The sequence below is a fragment of the Aspergillus ruber genome (genome assembly GCF_000600275.1).
Source record: "Aspergillus ruber CBS 135680 unplaced genomic scaffold scaffold00037, whole genome shotgun sequence".
Taxonomy (NCBI): Eukaryota; Fungi; Ascomycota; class Eurotiomycetes; order Eurotiales; family Aspergillaceae; genus Aspergillus; species Aspergillus ruber.
The window spans coordinates 136,643-151,271 of NW_024467333.1; the positions used below are offsets into that span (position 1 = coordinate 136,643).

General features: G+C 52.0%; 4 protein-coding genes across 4 annotated transcripts; 3 read left to right on the plus strand and 1 right to left on the minus strand.

The window, feature by feature from the left end:
- Positions 1-93: 93 nt before the first annotated feature.
- Positions 94-3,854, minus strand: EURHEDRAFT_406251 (DEAD/DEAH box RNA helicase; the record flags this gene model as incomplete). The annotated part of the gene is made up of 5 exons (XM_040780450.1): positions 94-368; positions 451-2,820; positions 2,880-3,273; positions 3,342-3,653; positions 3,711-3,854. 5 exons carry the CDS (start codon positions 3,852-3,854, stop codon positions 94-96), a joined length of 3,495 nt encoding a protein of 1,164 aa, XP_040634914.1.
- A 410-nt stretch (positions 3,855-4,264) lies between these two features.
- EURHEDRAFT_406252 (HMG-box domain-containing protein) lies at positions 4,265-5,356 on the plus strand (the record flags this gene model as incomplete). The annotated part of the gene is made up of 3 exons (XM_040780451.1): positions 4,265-4,858; positions 4,920-5,222; positions 5,279-5,356. The coding sequence occupies 3 exons, from the start codon at positions 4,265-4,267 to the stop codon at positions 5,354-5,356; spliced, it is 975 nt and encodes a 324-aa protein (XP_040634915.1).
- Positions 5,357-5,719: 363 nt separating this feature from the next.
- On the plus strand, positions 5,720-7,310 carry EURHEDRAFT_533819 (cytochrome P450; the record flags this gene model as incomplete). Its single annotated transcript, XM_040787262.1, has 6 exons — positions 5,720-5,957; positions 6,015-6,136; positions 6,274-6,477; positions 6,526-6,639; positions 6,789-6,971; positions 7,041-7,310. 6 exons carry the CDS (start codon positions 5,720-5,722, stop codon positions 7,122-7,124), a joined length of 945 nt encoding a protein of 314 aa, XP_040634916.1. The 3' UTR covers positions 7,125-7,310.
- A 617-nt stretch (positions 7,311-7,927) lies between these two features.
- EURHEDRAFT_250263 (uncharacterized protein) lies at positions 7,928-11,735 on the plus strand. The gene is made up of 4 exons (XM_040778103.1): positions 7,928-8,344; positions 8,401-8,970; positions 9,027-11,322; positions 11,408-11,735. The coding sequence occupies exons 1-4, from the start codon at positions 8,168-8,170 to the stop codon at positions 11,422-11,424; spliced, it is 3,060 nt and encodes a 1,019-aa protein (XP_040634917.1). The 5' UTR covers positions 7,928-8,167; the 3' UTR covers positions 11,425-11,735.
- Positions 11,736-14,629: the final 2,894 nt, after the last annotated feature.

The following is a 14,629-nucleotide window of genomic DNA, read 5'->3' on the forward strand; positions in this document are numbered from 1 at the left end:
GTTATGGCAAGATGCATTCGGTTGCAATAGAAATCACCTGCATGTTCAATATAATACATTTGGTATACTGCGTAAACAACCAGACGAAGAAGATCAAACAACGTTATACCGTCCTCCCACCGGCGCTCTCGATTCACTATCCGCAGCTGCCATCGTGCCCTCCTTGAGCAACCGCATCAACTCGCGCATCGCATTCGTGACAGACAACTCAGTTTCACCCTCAACCAAAATATACAGCTTGGGGTTCTCGCCCGGCGCAGGCCCCTTGCCTGTCCCATAGAAGCTTCCCTTGGTTGTAATCGATGTACCAGTCGCTTCGAGGATCTTGGCCACGTTCGTTCGGTTGGTGACGGCCCATCGTGCTTTTTCTGTTGAACGGGTGCATTAGCAATTGATTCGTGTAACAATACAAAGCATAATACAAATGCAGAAAAAGGGTAAGGGACTTACGGGGAAAGTCGTTGATCTCCAGAGTTGCGTGGAACGCTCCCGCATCCGGTCCACGGTTGTCAATAGGCACACCGGATCTCATCACACCAGCCTTGCTCAAACGTGCGTGAATATCAGCAACCGCAGTGCCAACCTTGTCCAATGGATTCTTCGACACGCTGGCTGGGTCCCTCTCAGTCCGATGAACAGTGATCTTGCCGTCCAGATCGATACCCTTGGGAACGCCGGGTAGTGCTGCGGACGACTGTACCTGCGAGACGACCTTGTTGAATTTCTCTTCGGCCTTCTCGTTCTTCTCTTCCTTTTCGTCCTCTTCTTCGTTTTCGTCACCAGTCTTGTACGTCTTACGTTCACGCATTCGTGCCGCATCTCGTTCCTGATCCAGTCGCTCCAGACCTTTACCACCAAAACCTGAGGCGCTGGTGCTCTTCTTCTCCTTTCCGGCTCGAACTTTCTCCAGGAATGTGTCGACCAGCTTTTGAACGTCTTCTGGCACATCTTGTTCGCTCTGCTTCAATGCCTTGGCGATGTCAACAGAGTACCGATCTTGATCTTCTGTCAGGAAGGTTACTGCTGTACCGGTGTTACCAGCACGACCGGTTCGACCAGCTCGATGAACGTAGTCTTCTAAGTGATTAGGTGCATCGTAGTTCACAACAAGTTTAAGCTGCTTCACATCCAGACCACGGGCTGCAACGGAGGTGGCCACCAATACGGGGAAAATGCCCGCTTTGAAGTCTTGAATCGTCGAGTCTCGGTCAACTTGGTCTTTGCCTCCGTGAATTGACATGCAAGGGTAGCCCTTGCGCATTAATTCACGGAGAAGGGTATCGGCGGCCTCTTGACGATCGACGAATATCAGGGCTCTAGCATCTTCATTCCGCTCGTCGTCGTACAGATTGCCCAGCAGCTCGAGCAGTCGCACAAACTTCTTGTCTTCGTTGCGGACTTCGACAATTTGCGTGATCTCAGGAGCAACGACACTCTTGCCTCCAACGACTATTTCAACTGGCTTGTTCAAAGTTTTACGCGCGAGGCCCTCCATATTCTTGGGGAAGGTCGCTGAAAACAGTACGGTTTGACGGTCGGGTCGTACATTTGCCATAATTTTCATCACCTGAGGCTCGAAACCCATGTCAAACATACGATCCGCTTCGTCCAGAACCACGTAGGTAACTCGCCGCAGATTGGTGACTCTGCCCGCATTCGCCGCAAGCAAATCGATCATCCGACCCGGAGTACACACGATGATTTCGGCACCACGCTTGAGATCCGCGATCTGGTCTTTAATCGGTGCACCTCCATAAGCACAAACTGCCCGAAGGCCCAAAGCTTTCAGGAACGGTTTGCAGTCCTTGTGAATTTGAGTGGCCAACTCACGCGTAGGAGTCATGATGAGACCGACAGGTCCCTCCATATTCTCCAACGGCCTCTGGTCTTTGATGTGCCGGAACATGGGTATCAAGAATGCAATAGTCTTTCCGGATCCTGTCTTCGCCACACCGATCAAATCGCGACCACTCATGATTGCTGGGATCGCCTGAGCCTGGATTGAAGTGAGACTTTCATAGCCGAGTTTATCAACGACGTCCAAAGTCTGCACGCCCAACCCACACTGGGACCACTTCTGCACAGGTTTGGGAACATCAACACCCCGTACTTTGATCCCATCAAGTTCCATCCGCAAGGTTGCCGCGTCCTCTTCAGACATCTGGGCCAGGTCGGATGGTTCCGTGTAGAACTTCTTTCGGAAAGGTTCATATTCAGCCTTTGCGTGGTCGACTGTGGGAATGTCCTTTTTCTTCTTGGTCTTGTTTGCAATTGCAAGGAAGTCATCAGCATCACCATCCCCTACCGCCGTCATGTCATATTCATCCGCAAAGATGGTCTCTGGCCCCTGTTCCTTCTGTTTGGAAAATTTGGCGCCTGTGGTCTTCTTGGGTGGTCCAGAATCCGTTAATTCCGACATGAATGCGTCCAAAGGATCAACCTCTTCCTGTTGTTCTACCTCCATAGAATCTTCTGGTTGATGAGAAGCATCTTGCATCTCAACATCTCCGTTTGGTTGACCATTGGACTGCACCTGGAGTAATCGCTCTTCTCGCCTTTCAGCGGCCGCCCTTGCCGCAGCTGCATTTTCTTCTTCGGTTCCGCCCTCTTGCATATCGACATCATCATCCTCATCCTCCGTCGCAGGAATGGTATCCTTAGCATCATCTAATGGGGGAGTGGGCAGCTTCTCGAGTTTCCTCCGTGTGGATTCTTCTTCACCAAATCCCAAAGTCTTGATGGCAGACGATTTCTCAGTATCCGCGGAGGGTCTGGAGCCTAAGCCAAACCCACCCACATTGCCCTTTGTTTTGAAGGCAGCTTGGTATAATGTTAGCATCAGATTAGACTAACATCAGGATGAAGGGAGAAACGCTTACATGAGGACGCAGATGAGGGCACACTAGATTGTGCAGCAGACGCCTTGACAACTTGGGGGACCGCAACATCCTCACCAAGTACGGCGGGCGCGGTTGTCGTAGGTGTGACACTTTTAGCAATCGCCTTCGGGTCAAATTTTCGAGTGGACACGGCAGAAGTGGCATCGGTAGCTGGTGCAGCAGTAGTTTCGGGAGCGTTTGTGGTCGGTAATGCGCCGGACTTTCTGTCTATTTCTTCCAGTATACTTCTCGCGCCACCCGATCCAGTCTGTTCTCGTTGTTTCCGTTCCTTCTCGGCAGCTTGCTTTTGCTTCCACGCTTCCAACTTGGCTAGTCTTTCGGCCCGTTTTCCCTCGTCCGTAGGGGCTGCGGCGGGGGTGGATGGTTTCGAGGCCTGTTAGAAAGAAGAATCTCGTTAGAGACAACCAATTATAGTAATAACAGCAGAAAATGAGGCCATACCGGTGAGTCCCTGCCCGATACACGGTCACGGCTATCATCCCGCCTAGACTTGTGCTTCAAGTCAGCAGAACCGTCTGTCCGTCTCCGAGTCCTGTCGCGGGAATCATCTCGCCTGCCTCGGTAATCTCTCTCGCGACTTCTTCGACGGTAATCGCGGTCATCGTCTCTGTCTTTGGACCGCCGACGGTCGCGAGAGCGCTCTCTCCGACTAGGCCTGTAGCTAGGTTCGTCCCGATGATTGTCGCGTCTGTCTAACGAGCGGTCGCGTCTCCGGTATGAATCACGATCGCGTTCACGTTCACGGTATCGCCTCTGCAAAAACGAGTTAGACAACTGAGACAAAACTGGAAAGGAGAACCGTTCACCTACCCCCGGGCTGCGAGATCGGCGATAACTGCGTCCATCATCTCGCCTGTTTCGCTCATATCGATCATCATCTCTGCGACTCCGCTTGGACGAAGAGTATGTGCTGCCTACAGGTGATGGTGAGCGAGAATCCCCGTGGCGAGCCATTGTTGCAGGCCAACGATAAGTGAGTATTACTAAGGACTCAAAAGTAACTCGAGCACGGTAATAAGGATAACAGAGCGAGTGAGTATGGTTACCCTTTAGTAGAATTGCCGGCAAAAATGGCTGCTGTTGACGCTGTTCCTGGAGTGGTTATTGGTGTTGTTACTTTTTGGTCGAAAAGGCCCGAGGCGGTTATCAGTCATGTGACATGACATTATCGATAGAGTCACGTGTTTAAATTTCCCCGATTCGGGACCAATCAAACGAAACTGGGGACGCGAGCTTCACCTCCCGCTTTCCATCCCTGCCACAACAGGAAGCTAGTCTAACGTTCATTGTTGCTTTTGTACATCATCCACTAGCATTTGCAGAAACTCTTACCCACTGTGGCCTAGCTTCAGCCATTTGCAAAAATGGTGCTGAACTTGGCTCCGCGGGGTGCGGGTGCTTTCCAGCCCCTTCACCTTGCTAAGGTCCTCTCTCGTCCTCGTGTCGCTTTCATCCACAGCTATGCTCGGCGCATCTCTCCAGCTACGAATGGTCTCATTTCGAACCCAGCTACCAACGGTATCTTTCCTGTCGTAGTTCGTGCTGGTAGTCTGATCAATTCCTACGCTACCACTGCTGGTCGCGGTCGTTCAAAGGCAGGAGCTCAGAAGAAGACGACCAAGAGCTCCAAGTCTGACGAGAAGGCCGCTCCCAAGAAAAAGGCAGCTAAGACCACAACCAAGCCCCAGTCCAAGGCCAAGCCAAAGCCGAAGCCGAAGCCGAAGAAGAAGGTCTTAACAGAGAAGCAGAAGGAGGCCAAGAAGGCTAAAGAATTCCGTGAAAAGGTCAAGGAGCTCAAAGCTACTGCTTTGGAACCTCCAAAAAGGCTTCCAGAGCAGCCTTGGACTGTCACCTTCCAGAGTGTATATCCCGAAGCTGCGAAGAACAACGAAAAGGGTGTGCCATCGTTCAGAGCCGCCGTGGAATTGGCTAAGTCGATCAGTCCGGAGCAGAAAGAGGTTTGATGGCCCCAAATCTATGATTCCCTGGCCTAGGACACCAGCTAACATCAGTGAACAGAGATATGTTGCTACTGCCCACGCTAACAGAGCCTCCAATATTGCCGCCTTCGACGAATGGCTCAAGAGGCACACTCCTTTGCAAATCAAGGAAGCGAACCACGCCCGCCGGAGGCTGGCACAGCTTGGGAAGGCTTCTCTCCCCCAACTTCACGATAGCAGATTAGTCAAGCGCCCCAGAACAGCATACCTCTTGTACTTTACCGAACGATTCGAACATGGCGATTTCAAGCACATGGGTGCAAAGGATATGATCATTCGCGTGGCAGAGGAATGGAAGGGCTTGACGGATGCCGAAAAATTGGTATGTAGCTACACAAGACTACTTTCAAGGTAACGAAAGCTAACAGAAGGATATAGAAATACCAGAAATTGCAGGCGAGCGACCTTGACCGTTACAAGAAGGAGTACAAACAGACCTATGGCCAGGAAGTCTGATCGATTGACCTCGACATAGATGGTATGGGTCAGAAGAATCTTAACGCACGTCACGGGGACTGTTTTTGTATTTTATTAGGCGCAAGAATCACCATGTTTACGTTTCGTTGACCACGGTCTTGAGGGAGTTTTCGAGTTGTTTTTAATGAATTGTATGTTTTGATGTGTTTCACTCAGTTCTTCATGCAAAATGTATACCATTAGCTTGCTTATTCAATAATAGCCCTTGAAGCGCAGCTGCAAGTAATATTTGTAGTGACAGACCAGCCCTTTTAGCCGATCCAATGCATCGGTACCAGCCTGCAATAAAAGTCCTCGAAAAGCACCAGAAGCTTCCCGTGTAGCATAAACAAGTCGTCAACGATGTGGCTGTATGAACGTTTACTTGGCCCGGGATCCGTCTTGACCGCCGAGGCCGAAGAATGGAAAGGCCTTCGCAAGTGTTTCAATCCTGGCTTTGCGCCGAAGCATCCCGTGACCCCTCTGCCTGCGATTATGGATAAGGTAGGACAGTTTCTCAGGAACCTTGATCGACAAAATACTAACGATGAGGCATTTAGGTTGGATGAACTGTGCAGCAGTCTCAAGCTTAGCATCATCAGTGGGTTTATGTTTGGCAGTCGGTTTGGCGTTGGACTGCTCTGATATCAAGATCTAGGTGCGATGACGATGGGGATGGAATTTGGTGCCCAGCTCGACAAGAAGCACCAAAATGAATTTGTCCAGTTCCATCGTGAACTGACTGCCAACTATAAAAGCGGCAGTAGTAGTAACAGAAGCGTGCAGTGAATCTGGCTTTTGAGGCCACGAACAGTTCTACATCGGCGACGAGTAGATCGTCGGATTGATCGGCTGCTGAACGGACACATTTAACGTGTGTTCGCGGAGCGGCAGCAATCTGAGAGCACAGGGAGTAGAAAAGGTCGCAGTGTACCTTCTGTGTCCAGAAAGCCGATAACCTAGACTCAAATATATTAGACCAAACCTGTGATCAGCTGAAGAGCCTCCTTTCTGCTGGTCACGACACAACTAGCATTGTGCTGCAATGGACGTTTTGCGAGCTCAGTCTCGCCCCGCATATCCTGAAGACTATCTGGGATGAGCTCGATGAGACATTTTGGGTCGAATCTGGCATTGGCCAGACGCGAGACAAGCTGTGTTCTCCCTAGGGCGAAGAACTGATCAACCATATGTACTACATGTCTGCTGTGATCAAGGAGATACTGCGACTCTATCCGCCATCTGGATCAGCGCGGTATATGAGCCCTGGCTCTGAATTCACTGTCCAGCTTCCGGACAATGAGGGCACACTGTGATCAGACAGGATGCTTGCATACAACTGCGAGACACTCGTGCGCCACGACTTATTCCAGAACGCTGGTTTGACAGCAACCCCCACCGGGCACCACCCAGAGACTGGTGACCGCTCGAGCGGGGTCCGCGCAATTGCATCGGGCAAGAACTGTTAATACTGAAGGCGCGAGTAATCGTGGCATGTGCTGTTCGGCGATATGATTTTGCCAAAGTTGGACCAGGAGTTGTGGTGCTAGATAACCAGAGAAATTTGAAATTAAATGACAGAGGACAGTATGAGGTGGAATCGCCGTTGTATAATGTGGGTTATCTTTGCGTTGTCTCAAGCTTAGATTGGATTGCTGACTATGTACTACTACACCTGGAACAGACAATGCAAGTAACAGCAAAGCCGGTTGATGGCATGAGGATGCGAGTTTCAACTGTCGGGCACGTTGGGGGTGTCACTCCTTGATCCGCACGTTCAGTTTAACACTCTCGCATGAGGCTTACATACAAGTAATTTGCGTGCGTATACACTGCGTGTATAGACATTTCTCCGATGCAGATGGCCATCTTCAAATTGCGACAAGATGCACAATATGGGATGGCAATGCTCCGGAATGACTCAACATTTACATTTAGAATAATTAAATTGCAGCAAATGCGTATTCAAATCTGGTGATCTGCCCTGCAATGTTGGACAACTGGCAATTCTCCTCCTCGTGCCAGTTATGATTGGCGACAAGCCGCTGTCAAAGCCCGGGGGTGCTGCTCCTCCTCTGATGCGGTGTGAATAGAATATGTGTCGTCACTTGGAGTCGATATCCTGTAAATAATAGCCTGTCCTAATAGTTTTGTATTGGTAGAGAGACGGTACCTGGATTTTTGTCTCTTCTTCTATGGCCAATTCCTCGGGGATGCGAAGCTTCGGGTAGTATAGCGCAGACGCTTCCCCAGCCACCGGTTTCTCTTCCCCAGCGTATGAGGAAAAGAAGGGACGGCAAGAAAAGAAAAACAAGACGATCACCAGCCATTTCAGTATTCAGATCGTGCTGAGCATAATTTATTCTATTCAGCTGCACTCTGCGCGCATTCCAGTGACCTTTTTCTCTTCTGCTTTCTTCCCCCACCGCCCGTGAATCACTGCTGTTCGATGACTTCGCTATCCCTCTCTTCTCTGTTTCTTTTTATCCCTCTATAGTTCAGTATAATACTTCTCTGGCTTAATTATCAATATTTTATTATTTTATTTTGCCGTGTATCCAAGTACTGTTTACCGTCCTCCTGATGAATCCTCTGTCGTGATACTCCCCCGCTGCACAGCGACATACGGGCATTGCCATCTGCTCTGTGTGACCGGCTGCGACAACCTGGCGCAAAACAAATATTATACCGATCAGTTCTATCGTCATTTGTCGTCGCGCCGTTTTGTCTGCATCGTGGATTGCTAAGGACCGAGCTTATCGCGGGTAATATCAAAAAACAGACTGCTTGATTGCAGTCTGTCGCGGCAACATGGATTTCATGACTTCGCCTGCAGGATCGCACGCACCAGGACCTACGCGCATTACTCCCAAAGGTCGATTATCCCAAACTCCATGGCATCGATTAACGGACTCGAAATATGACGTGGTGGTCCCTCGGATCGGGTCGCGAAATTTGGACCCATGGGTGGAATTGGGTATGAACCAGGTGTGTTTGGAGCTTATCACCACGACAGGGCTATGGGATTTCACTGACGATAGCAGTTGCCGGGACCGGATCTACTATATGAAGATGGCGAATCGCTTTCCTACCATGCCTTCTCTCCACCCTCCTATCATGATGCCGTACACGATATCCCCCCAGAATACTCCTCCGCCATTGCACCATTAGCCCAGCGGAAATGCTTCGTCCATGAGCCTGCTCCCTCGAGACCCTCGAAGCCCAGATCTGCACTTATCGTTGACTTCAAATCGTCCGGAATTCGCGAACACAAAGGCGGCAAGAAGGTCAAGAAGAGGCCAGTCCAACACTCCACGCCGCAGGAAACACCACCACCAAATGAACAACCACCCCCGGATGATGGGAAAGGTGGTGGCGACGCAGGTGGTACGGGCGATGGAAACGGAGACGACGGCGCAGGCGGTGGTGGTGGGGGGGGAGGTGACGATGACGATGAATGGGGACTGACCGCGACCGCCAGGAAAAAGAACAAGAAGAAGAAGAAGGAGGAAGAAGAGCGGCAAGCGAAAGAGGAGGAGGAGAGAAAGGCCAAAGAAGAGGAAGAGAAGAAAGCTGCAGAAGAGGCCGCCGCTGAAAAGAAAAAGAAGGGCAGGGTATGACGCTCCCAAACTCTGATTTAAACAAAGTCTTTGTTAACTCCTGGCTATAGGTTACTACGCTGGCTGAACCTGAACAACCTCCGGATTCTTTTCAGGATGTCAATCTGAATGAAAGCCAGCCGCAGCGCGACACTGGCTCGGACGCTCCTGCGACACAATCAAAAGGCTTCAGTCTCGGTGGTTGGGCTGGTAGTTGGCTTACTGGCAAGAGCTCTAAAGAGGACAGCAACAGTAACCACTGGTCTTCTGGCGCCGAAAACGATACTCCAAAGAGGACACCAGGGGGATTTGATTTCGGCAACCTTGAACAGCCTGTGAACGAAGCTCCGGAAGCAAAACAGACCGAAGAGGACGACTGGGGCGCTTTTGTCACGAACAAGAAGGACAAGAAAAAGAAGAAAGACACCATCGTGGAAGAGCCCTTGAAAGAACAGGAACCCGAGCCTGAACCCGAGCCTGCGCCTTCAGCTCCTGAACCTGAACCTGAACCTGAACCAGAGCCCGAGCCCGAGCCTGCTCCCGAGGCACCGCCCGCGGAGGAGGAAGAGCCTGAGGATAGCTCATGGGGCTGGGGTCTCGGACTTTTGAAGAAGGATAAAAAGAAGACGAAGAGGGAATCCAAGATGGAGGTGCCTCCACCCGCCCCAGAACCTATCCCCGAAAAACCCACCGAAGAGAACGCCGAGAAGGCCAACGCCTGGGATCCACCGGTTAAGAAAGAGAAGAAGAAAACGAGTCCCCTTGATATCCTACTTGGCGCAACATCCTCATCTGCGTTGAATCGTCCACTGGCACCCAAGGTTGCTGGCCCGGACGACGACTGGTCGAGCGCTTGGACTTCGTCGAGTAATCAGAAAGTGGGCATGAGGGGAGTTACGAAGGGTTATGTTATCGACGAACATCCGACCGTCGAAGAGCCTCCACCGGCACCCGAACCACCACCAGCGGTACAAGAGGAAGACGGTGGCTGGTCAGCATGGAATCCCCCTAAGGAAAAAAGGAAAAAGAAGAGCAGATTTGAGTCAGAGCCCGAACCTGAACGAGAAGAACCCGCTCTTGAACTCGAGCCCGAGCCTGAACCTGAACCGCCAGCGCCTACGTTACCGGATGATCCTCTTTACGACAAGTGGGACGATCTTTCAAGCAAGGATAGGAAAAGGCGTGAGAAGTCACTGAAAAGGAGAGGTCTCCCAATCCCTGGTATAGATTTCGAATGGCCACCACCTGCGCCCGCACCTCCAAAGGAACCTGCGCCAGAACCTGAACCTGAACCTGAACCAGAGCCCGAGCTTGAGCCCGAGCCCGAGCCAGAACCAGCACCGGAGCCAGAGCCAGAGCCAGCACCTACATTACCAGACGACCCCCTCTATGATAACTGGGATGGTTTATCCAGCAAGGATAAGAAGCGACGTGAAAAGTCACTGAAGAGGAGGGGTCTTCCAGTCCCTGGAATCGACTTTGAATGGCCACCACCTTCTCGTCCTTCAGCGGAACCTGAGCCAGAGCCAAAATCTGAGCCCGAACCCGAACCCGAACCTACCCCAGAGCCAGAGCCAGAGCATGTGCCTGAGCCAGAACCAGAACCAGCGCCCACGTTGCCAGATAATCCTCTCTATGACAATTGGGATAATCTCTCAAGTTCTGACAAGAGGCGGCGTGAAAAGGTGATGAAGAGGAAAGGCCTTCCAGTACCAGTGGTAGACTTTGAATGGCCACCAACATCACCGCCGCCGCCTCCTCCAGCGGAACCAGAGCCAGAGCCTGAACCTCAACCTGAACCAGCAACTTTACCCACATTGCCAAACAACCCTCTCTATGAAAACTGGGACAATCTTTCAAGCTATGACAAGAGGAGACGTGAAAAGGTGATGAAGAGGATAGGCCTCCCAATACCAGCAATAGACTTTGAATGGCCACCACCGCCTCCCCCAGCAGAGCTTGAGCCCGAGCCCGAGCCCGAGCCCGAGTCAAAACTAGAACCAGCTCCAGGGCCCACATTGCCAGACAACCCTCTTTATGACAACTGGGACAATCTGTCGAGCTATGACAAGAGAAGGCGTGAAAAGGTGATGCAAAGGAAAGGTCTCCCAATACCAGGAGTAGACTTTGAATGGCCACCTCCCCTAGCGGAACCTGAGCTAGAACCGGAGCCGGAGCCGGAGCCGGAGCCGGAGCTTCCAGCGCCCACTTTGCCAGACAACCCTCTTTATGAAAATTGGGACAATCTGTCAAGTTATGACAAGAAAAGGCGTGAAAAGGTGATGCAAAAGAAAGGCCTCCCAATACCAGGAGTAGACTTTGAGTGGCCGCCTCCTCCTTCAGCAAAACCTGAGCCAGAACCTGAGCGTGAGCCAGAGCCTCCAACGCCCACTTTGCCAGATGATCCTCTTTATGATAACTGGGATAAGCTTATGAGTACTGACAAGAGAAGGCGTGAGAGGTTGCTGAAAAAGAAGGGCCTTCCTGTTCCTGGAACAGACTTTCAGTGGCCACCATCACCTCCTCCAGCGGAGCCTGAGCCTGAACCCCCGGCACCAACTTTACCAGACAATCCTCTCTACAATGATTGGGATAACCTCATGAGTACAGACAAGAGAAGGCGTGAGAGATTAATGAGGAAGAGAGGCCTTCCAGTCCCTGGGGTGGATTTTGAGTGGCCGCCACCTACTCCAACAGAATCTGATCCTAAGCCTGAAGTTCCTGAACCTGAGCCCGAGCCCCAGCCCCAGCACCCAGCACCGACTTTACCAGACAATCCTCTCTATGATAACTGGGATAATCTCTCAGGTACTGACAAAAGGAGGCGTGAGAGATCATTGAAGAAGAGAGGTCTTCCAGTCCCTGGGGTAGATATTGGATGGCCGCCGCCTCCAGCAAATCCTGAGCCGGAACCAGAGCCAGAGTCCCCAGCACCAACTTTGCCAGATGACCCTCTCTATGATAATTGGAATAATCTTTCAGGTATTGATAAGAGGAGGCGTGAGAGATTACTGAAGAAGAGAGGTCTCCCAATTCCTGGAGTGGATTTTGACTGGCCGCCTATTGAACCTCCTCCAGCGGAAATTGAGCATGAACCACCCGCGGAACCAGAACAAGAATCTCCTGAACACGAGCAACCTACTGACGACTGGGGTCTTTGGTCTGTCCCGCAAGAAAAGAAGAGCAAGAACGGCAGATACGCAGAACAACCTCCACCTCCCGCACCTACTCCACCCTCTCTGGGTCTCTTCGGGGATCCTGAACCTATTCCTGAACATCACCTGGGTGACCCGTACTACGACGAATGGAATACTCCCTCGAAGCCACCGAAGAAGGCGGAGGAGTCTTCCAAATCAAACGGTCCCAAAGGGTTCTGGGCGACGCTTAGTGCTGCAGCTATGGGCATTAAGAATTCTACGACCCCCGAGAAAAAGGACGAGACGCCAACAATCCCCGAGGAACCTGAGGAAGAGGAGAAAAACGAGCCGAAATTAGATGAAGAACCGCTCATTGATATTGGCGATGAGCCACCAGCAGAGCCTGCTGAACCTGCTGAACCCGACCCTGAGGCGTCTCCCGCGCCTGCTGCAGACGAGGTAGACGCGTCAGCCGCCCCGCCAACGCCAACAAAGATCCCTGTTAGGTCCAAATCATCGGGGAAGACGTCTCTTTTTAAAACCTTGGAAAAAACCAGGAAAGAGAAGATAAAGGAGAAAACGCCAACAAAATCTAAGTCGAGAATACCTGAACCGTCCAAGAGGTTGAAGGCGGCGGAGCGCGATTCAGTGCCCGGAGGACTCCCGGGCGCCTTTGACGATAACCCCCAAGAGCCGCCCCCTGATCCGGAACCCGCGCCAGAGCCAGAACACGAGGCAGACCCACTGCCGGATCCACAAACAGAACCAACTCCATCGCGCGCTCCGCCAACTACATTGTTGTCCAAAACCGACAAGAAAAATAAGAAGAAGGGCAATATACTCGAAACTGTCCCTGAAGCGCCATCTCAACCAGAACCTGAACCACCTGCTGAACCTGAGCCCGAACCTGCGCCAGAACCAGAGCCAGAGCTGGAGTCGGAGCCGGAGCCTGGTCCCATCTTATCTTGGCCGCTGTTCTCATCAAAGCCAAAAAAGACTAAGAAGAGAGCAGTTGAGCCCGATCCTGCGCCTGCGCCTGAACCTGAGCCCGAGCTAGAACCGGAACCAGAACCAGCGCCAGCACCCACATTGCCGGATCACCCTCTCTATGATAACTGGGATAATCTTTCAAGTACTGACAAGAGGAGGCGTGAGAAATCATTGAAGAAGAGAAGTCTTCCAGTCCCTGGGGTAGACTTTGAGTGGCCGCCACCAGCAGAACCTGAGCCGGAGCCGGAGCCCCCCGCGCCAGAGCCTGAACCGGAGCCTGAACTTGAGCCTGAACCTGAGGAGCCGGATCCAGAGCCAGAGCCTCAATCTATCTATTCTTGGCCATTCCTGTCAACCAAGACCAAGAAGTCCAAAACAATTGAGCCGGAGCCGGAGCCGGAGCCCACTCCTGAGCCAGAGCCAGAGCCAGAGCCAGAGCCAGAGCCAGAGCCAGAGCCAGAGCCAGAGCCCTCAGCACCGACTTTACCAGACAACCCTCTCTATGACAACTGGGATAATCTCTCAAGTACTGACAAGAGGAGGCGTGAGAGATCACTGAAAAAGAGAGGTCTTCCTGTCCCTGGGGTAGATTTTGAGTGGCCACCACCTCCAGCAGAACCTGAGCCTGCTCCTGAGCCTGAGCCCGAACCCGAACCCGAGCCAGAACCTGAACCTGCTCCGCCAAAACGAAAGTCTAAAACGGTCAAGTCCGACCCCTGGCCAATTCTATTAACGAAGACGGACAAGAAGAAAAAGAAGTCCAAATCTACTCCTGAATCTCCGCCTCCGCCAGAGCCTGAACCGAAACTGGAACCAATACCAGATCCAGAACCGGAGCCCGAACCGGAGCCTGAACCCACTGCTCCTGAACCAGAACCGGAGTCGGAATCTGAGGAAGAACCCATCATCACCTGGCCGTTCTTTGTGTCAAAGGGCAAGAAGAAGAAATCTAAGCCTGTCGAACCAGAACCAGAACCAGAGCCTGCGCCAGAGCCTGAACCTGAACCCGAATCAGAGTCCAATCCATCGGAAGAAGAACCAGATCCGGAGCCTGAGCCTGAGCCTCCTGCTCCTGAACCGGAACCGGAGTCGGAGTCGGCCTCTGACGCAGAACCCATTATCTCCTGGCCCTTTTTTATGGGAAGGAGCAAGAAGAAGGCGCCCAAACCTGCAGAACCTGAACTTGGGCCTGAACCCGAACCTGCACCTGATCCAGAACCAGAGCCAAAGCCGGAGCCGGAGCCAGAGCCAGAGCCAGAGCCAGATCCAGAGCCGGAACCAGAACCAGAACCTGAGCCCGAGCCAGTTCAAGCGAAGGCAGAAAAGAAGAAAAAGAAGAAGTCTAGGGCTGTTGAACCGGAGCCCGAGCCGGAGCCAGAGCCAGTGCCTCTGACAAAAGCAGAGAGGAAGAAAAAGAAGAAGAAATCCAGGGTTGTCGAGTCAGAACCCGAACCTGCGCCTGATCCAGAGCCCGAGCTTAAACCCGAGCTTGAACCCGAGCCAGAACCTGAACCGGGGCCAAAGGTGGAAAGGAAGAAAAGGAGATC

What these genes read in the sequence shown, in the direction of transcription:
- EURHEDRAFT_250263 (XM_040778103.1), top strand. Translation starts at nt 8,168, where the DNA reads ATGGATTTCATGACTTCGCCTGCAGGATCGCACGCACCAGGACCTACG. An exon ending in TGGAATTGGGTATGAACCAG is followed by an intron (nt 8,345 to 8,400) that starts GTGTGTTTGGAG and finishes TGACGATAGCAG; the next exon opens with TTGCCGGGACCGGATCTACT. An exon ending in AAAAGAAAAAGAAGGGCAGG is followed by an intron (nt 8,971 to 9,026) that starts GTATGACGCTCC and finishes TCCTGGCTATAG; the next exon opens with GTTACTACGCTGGCTGAACC.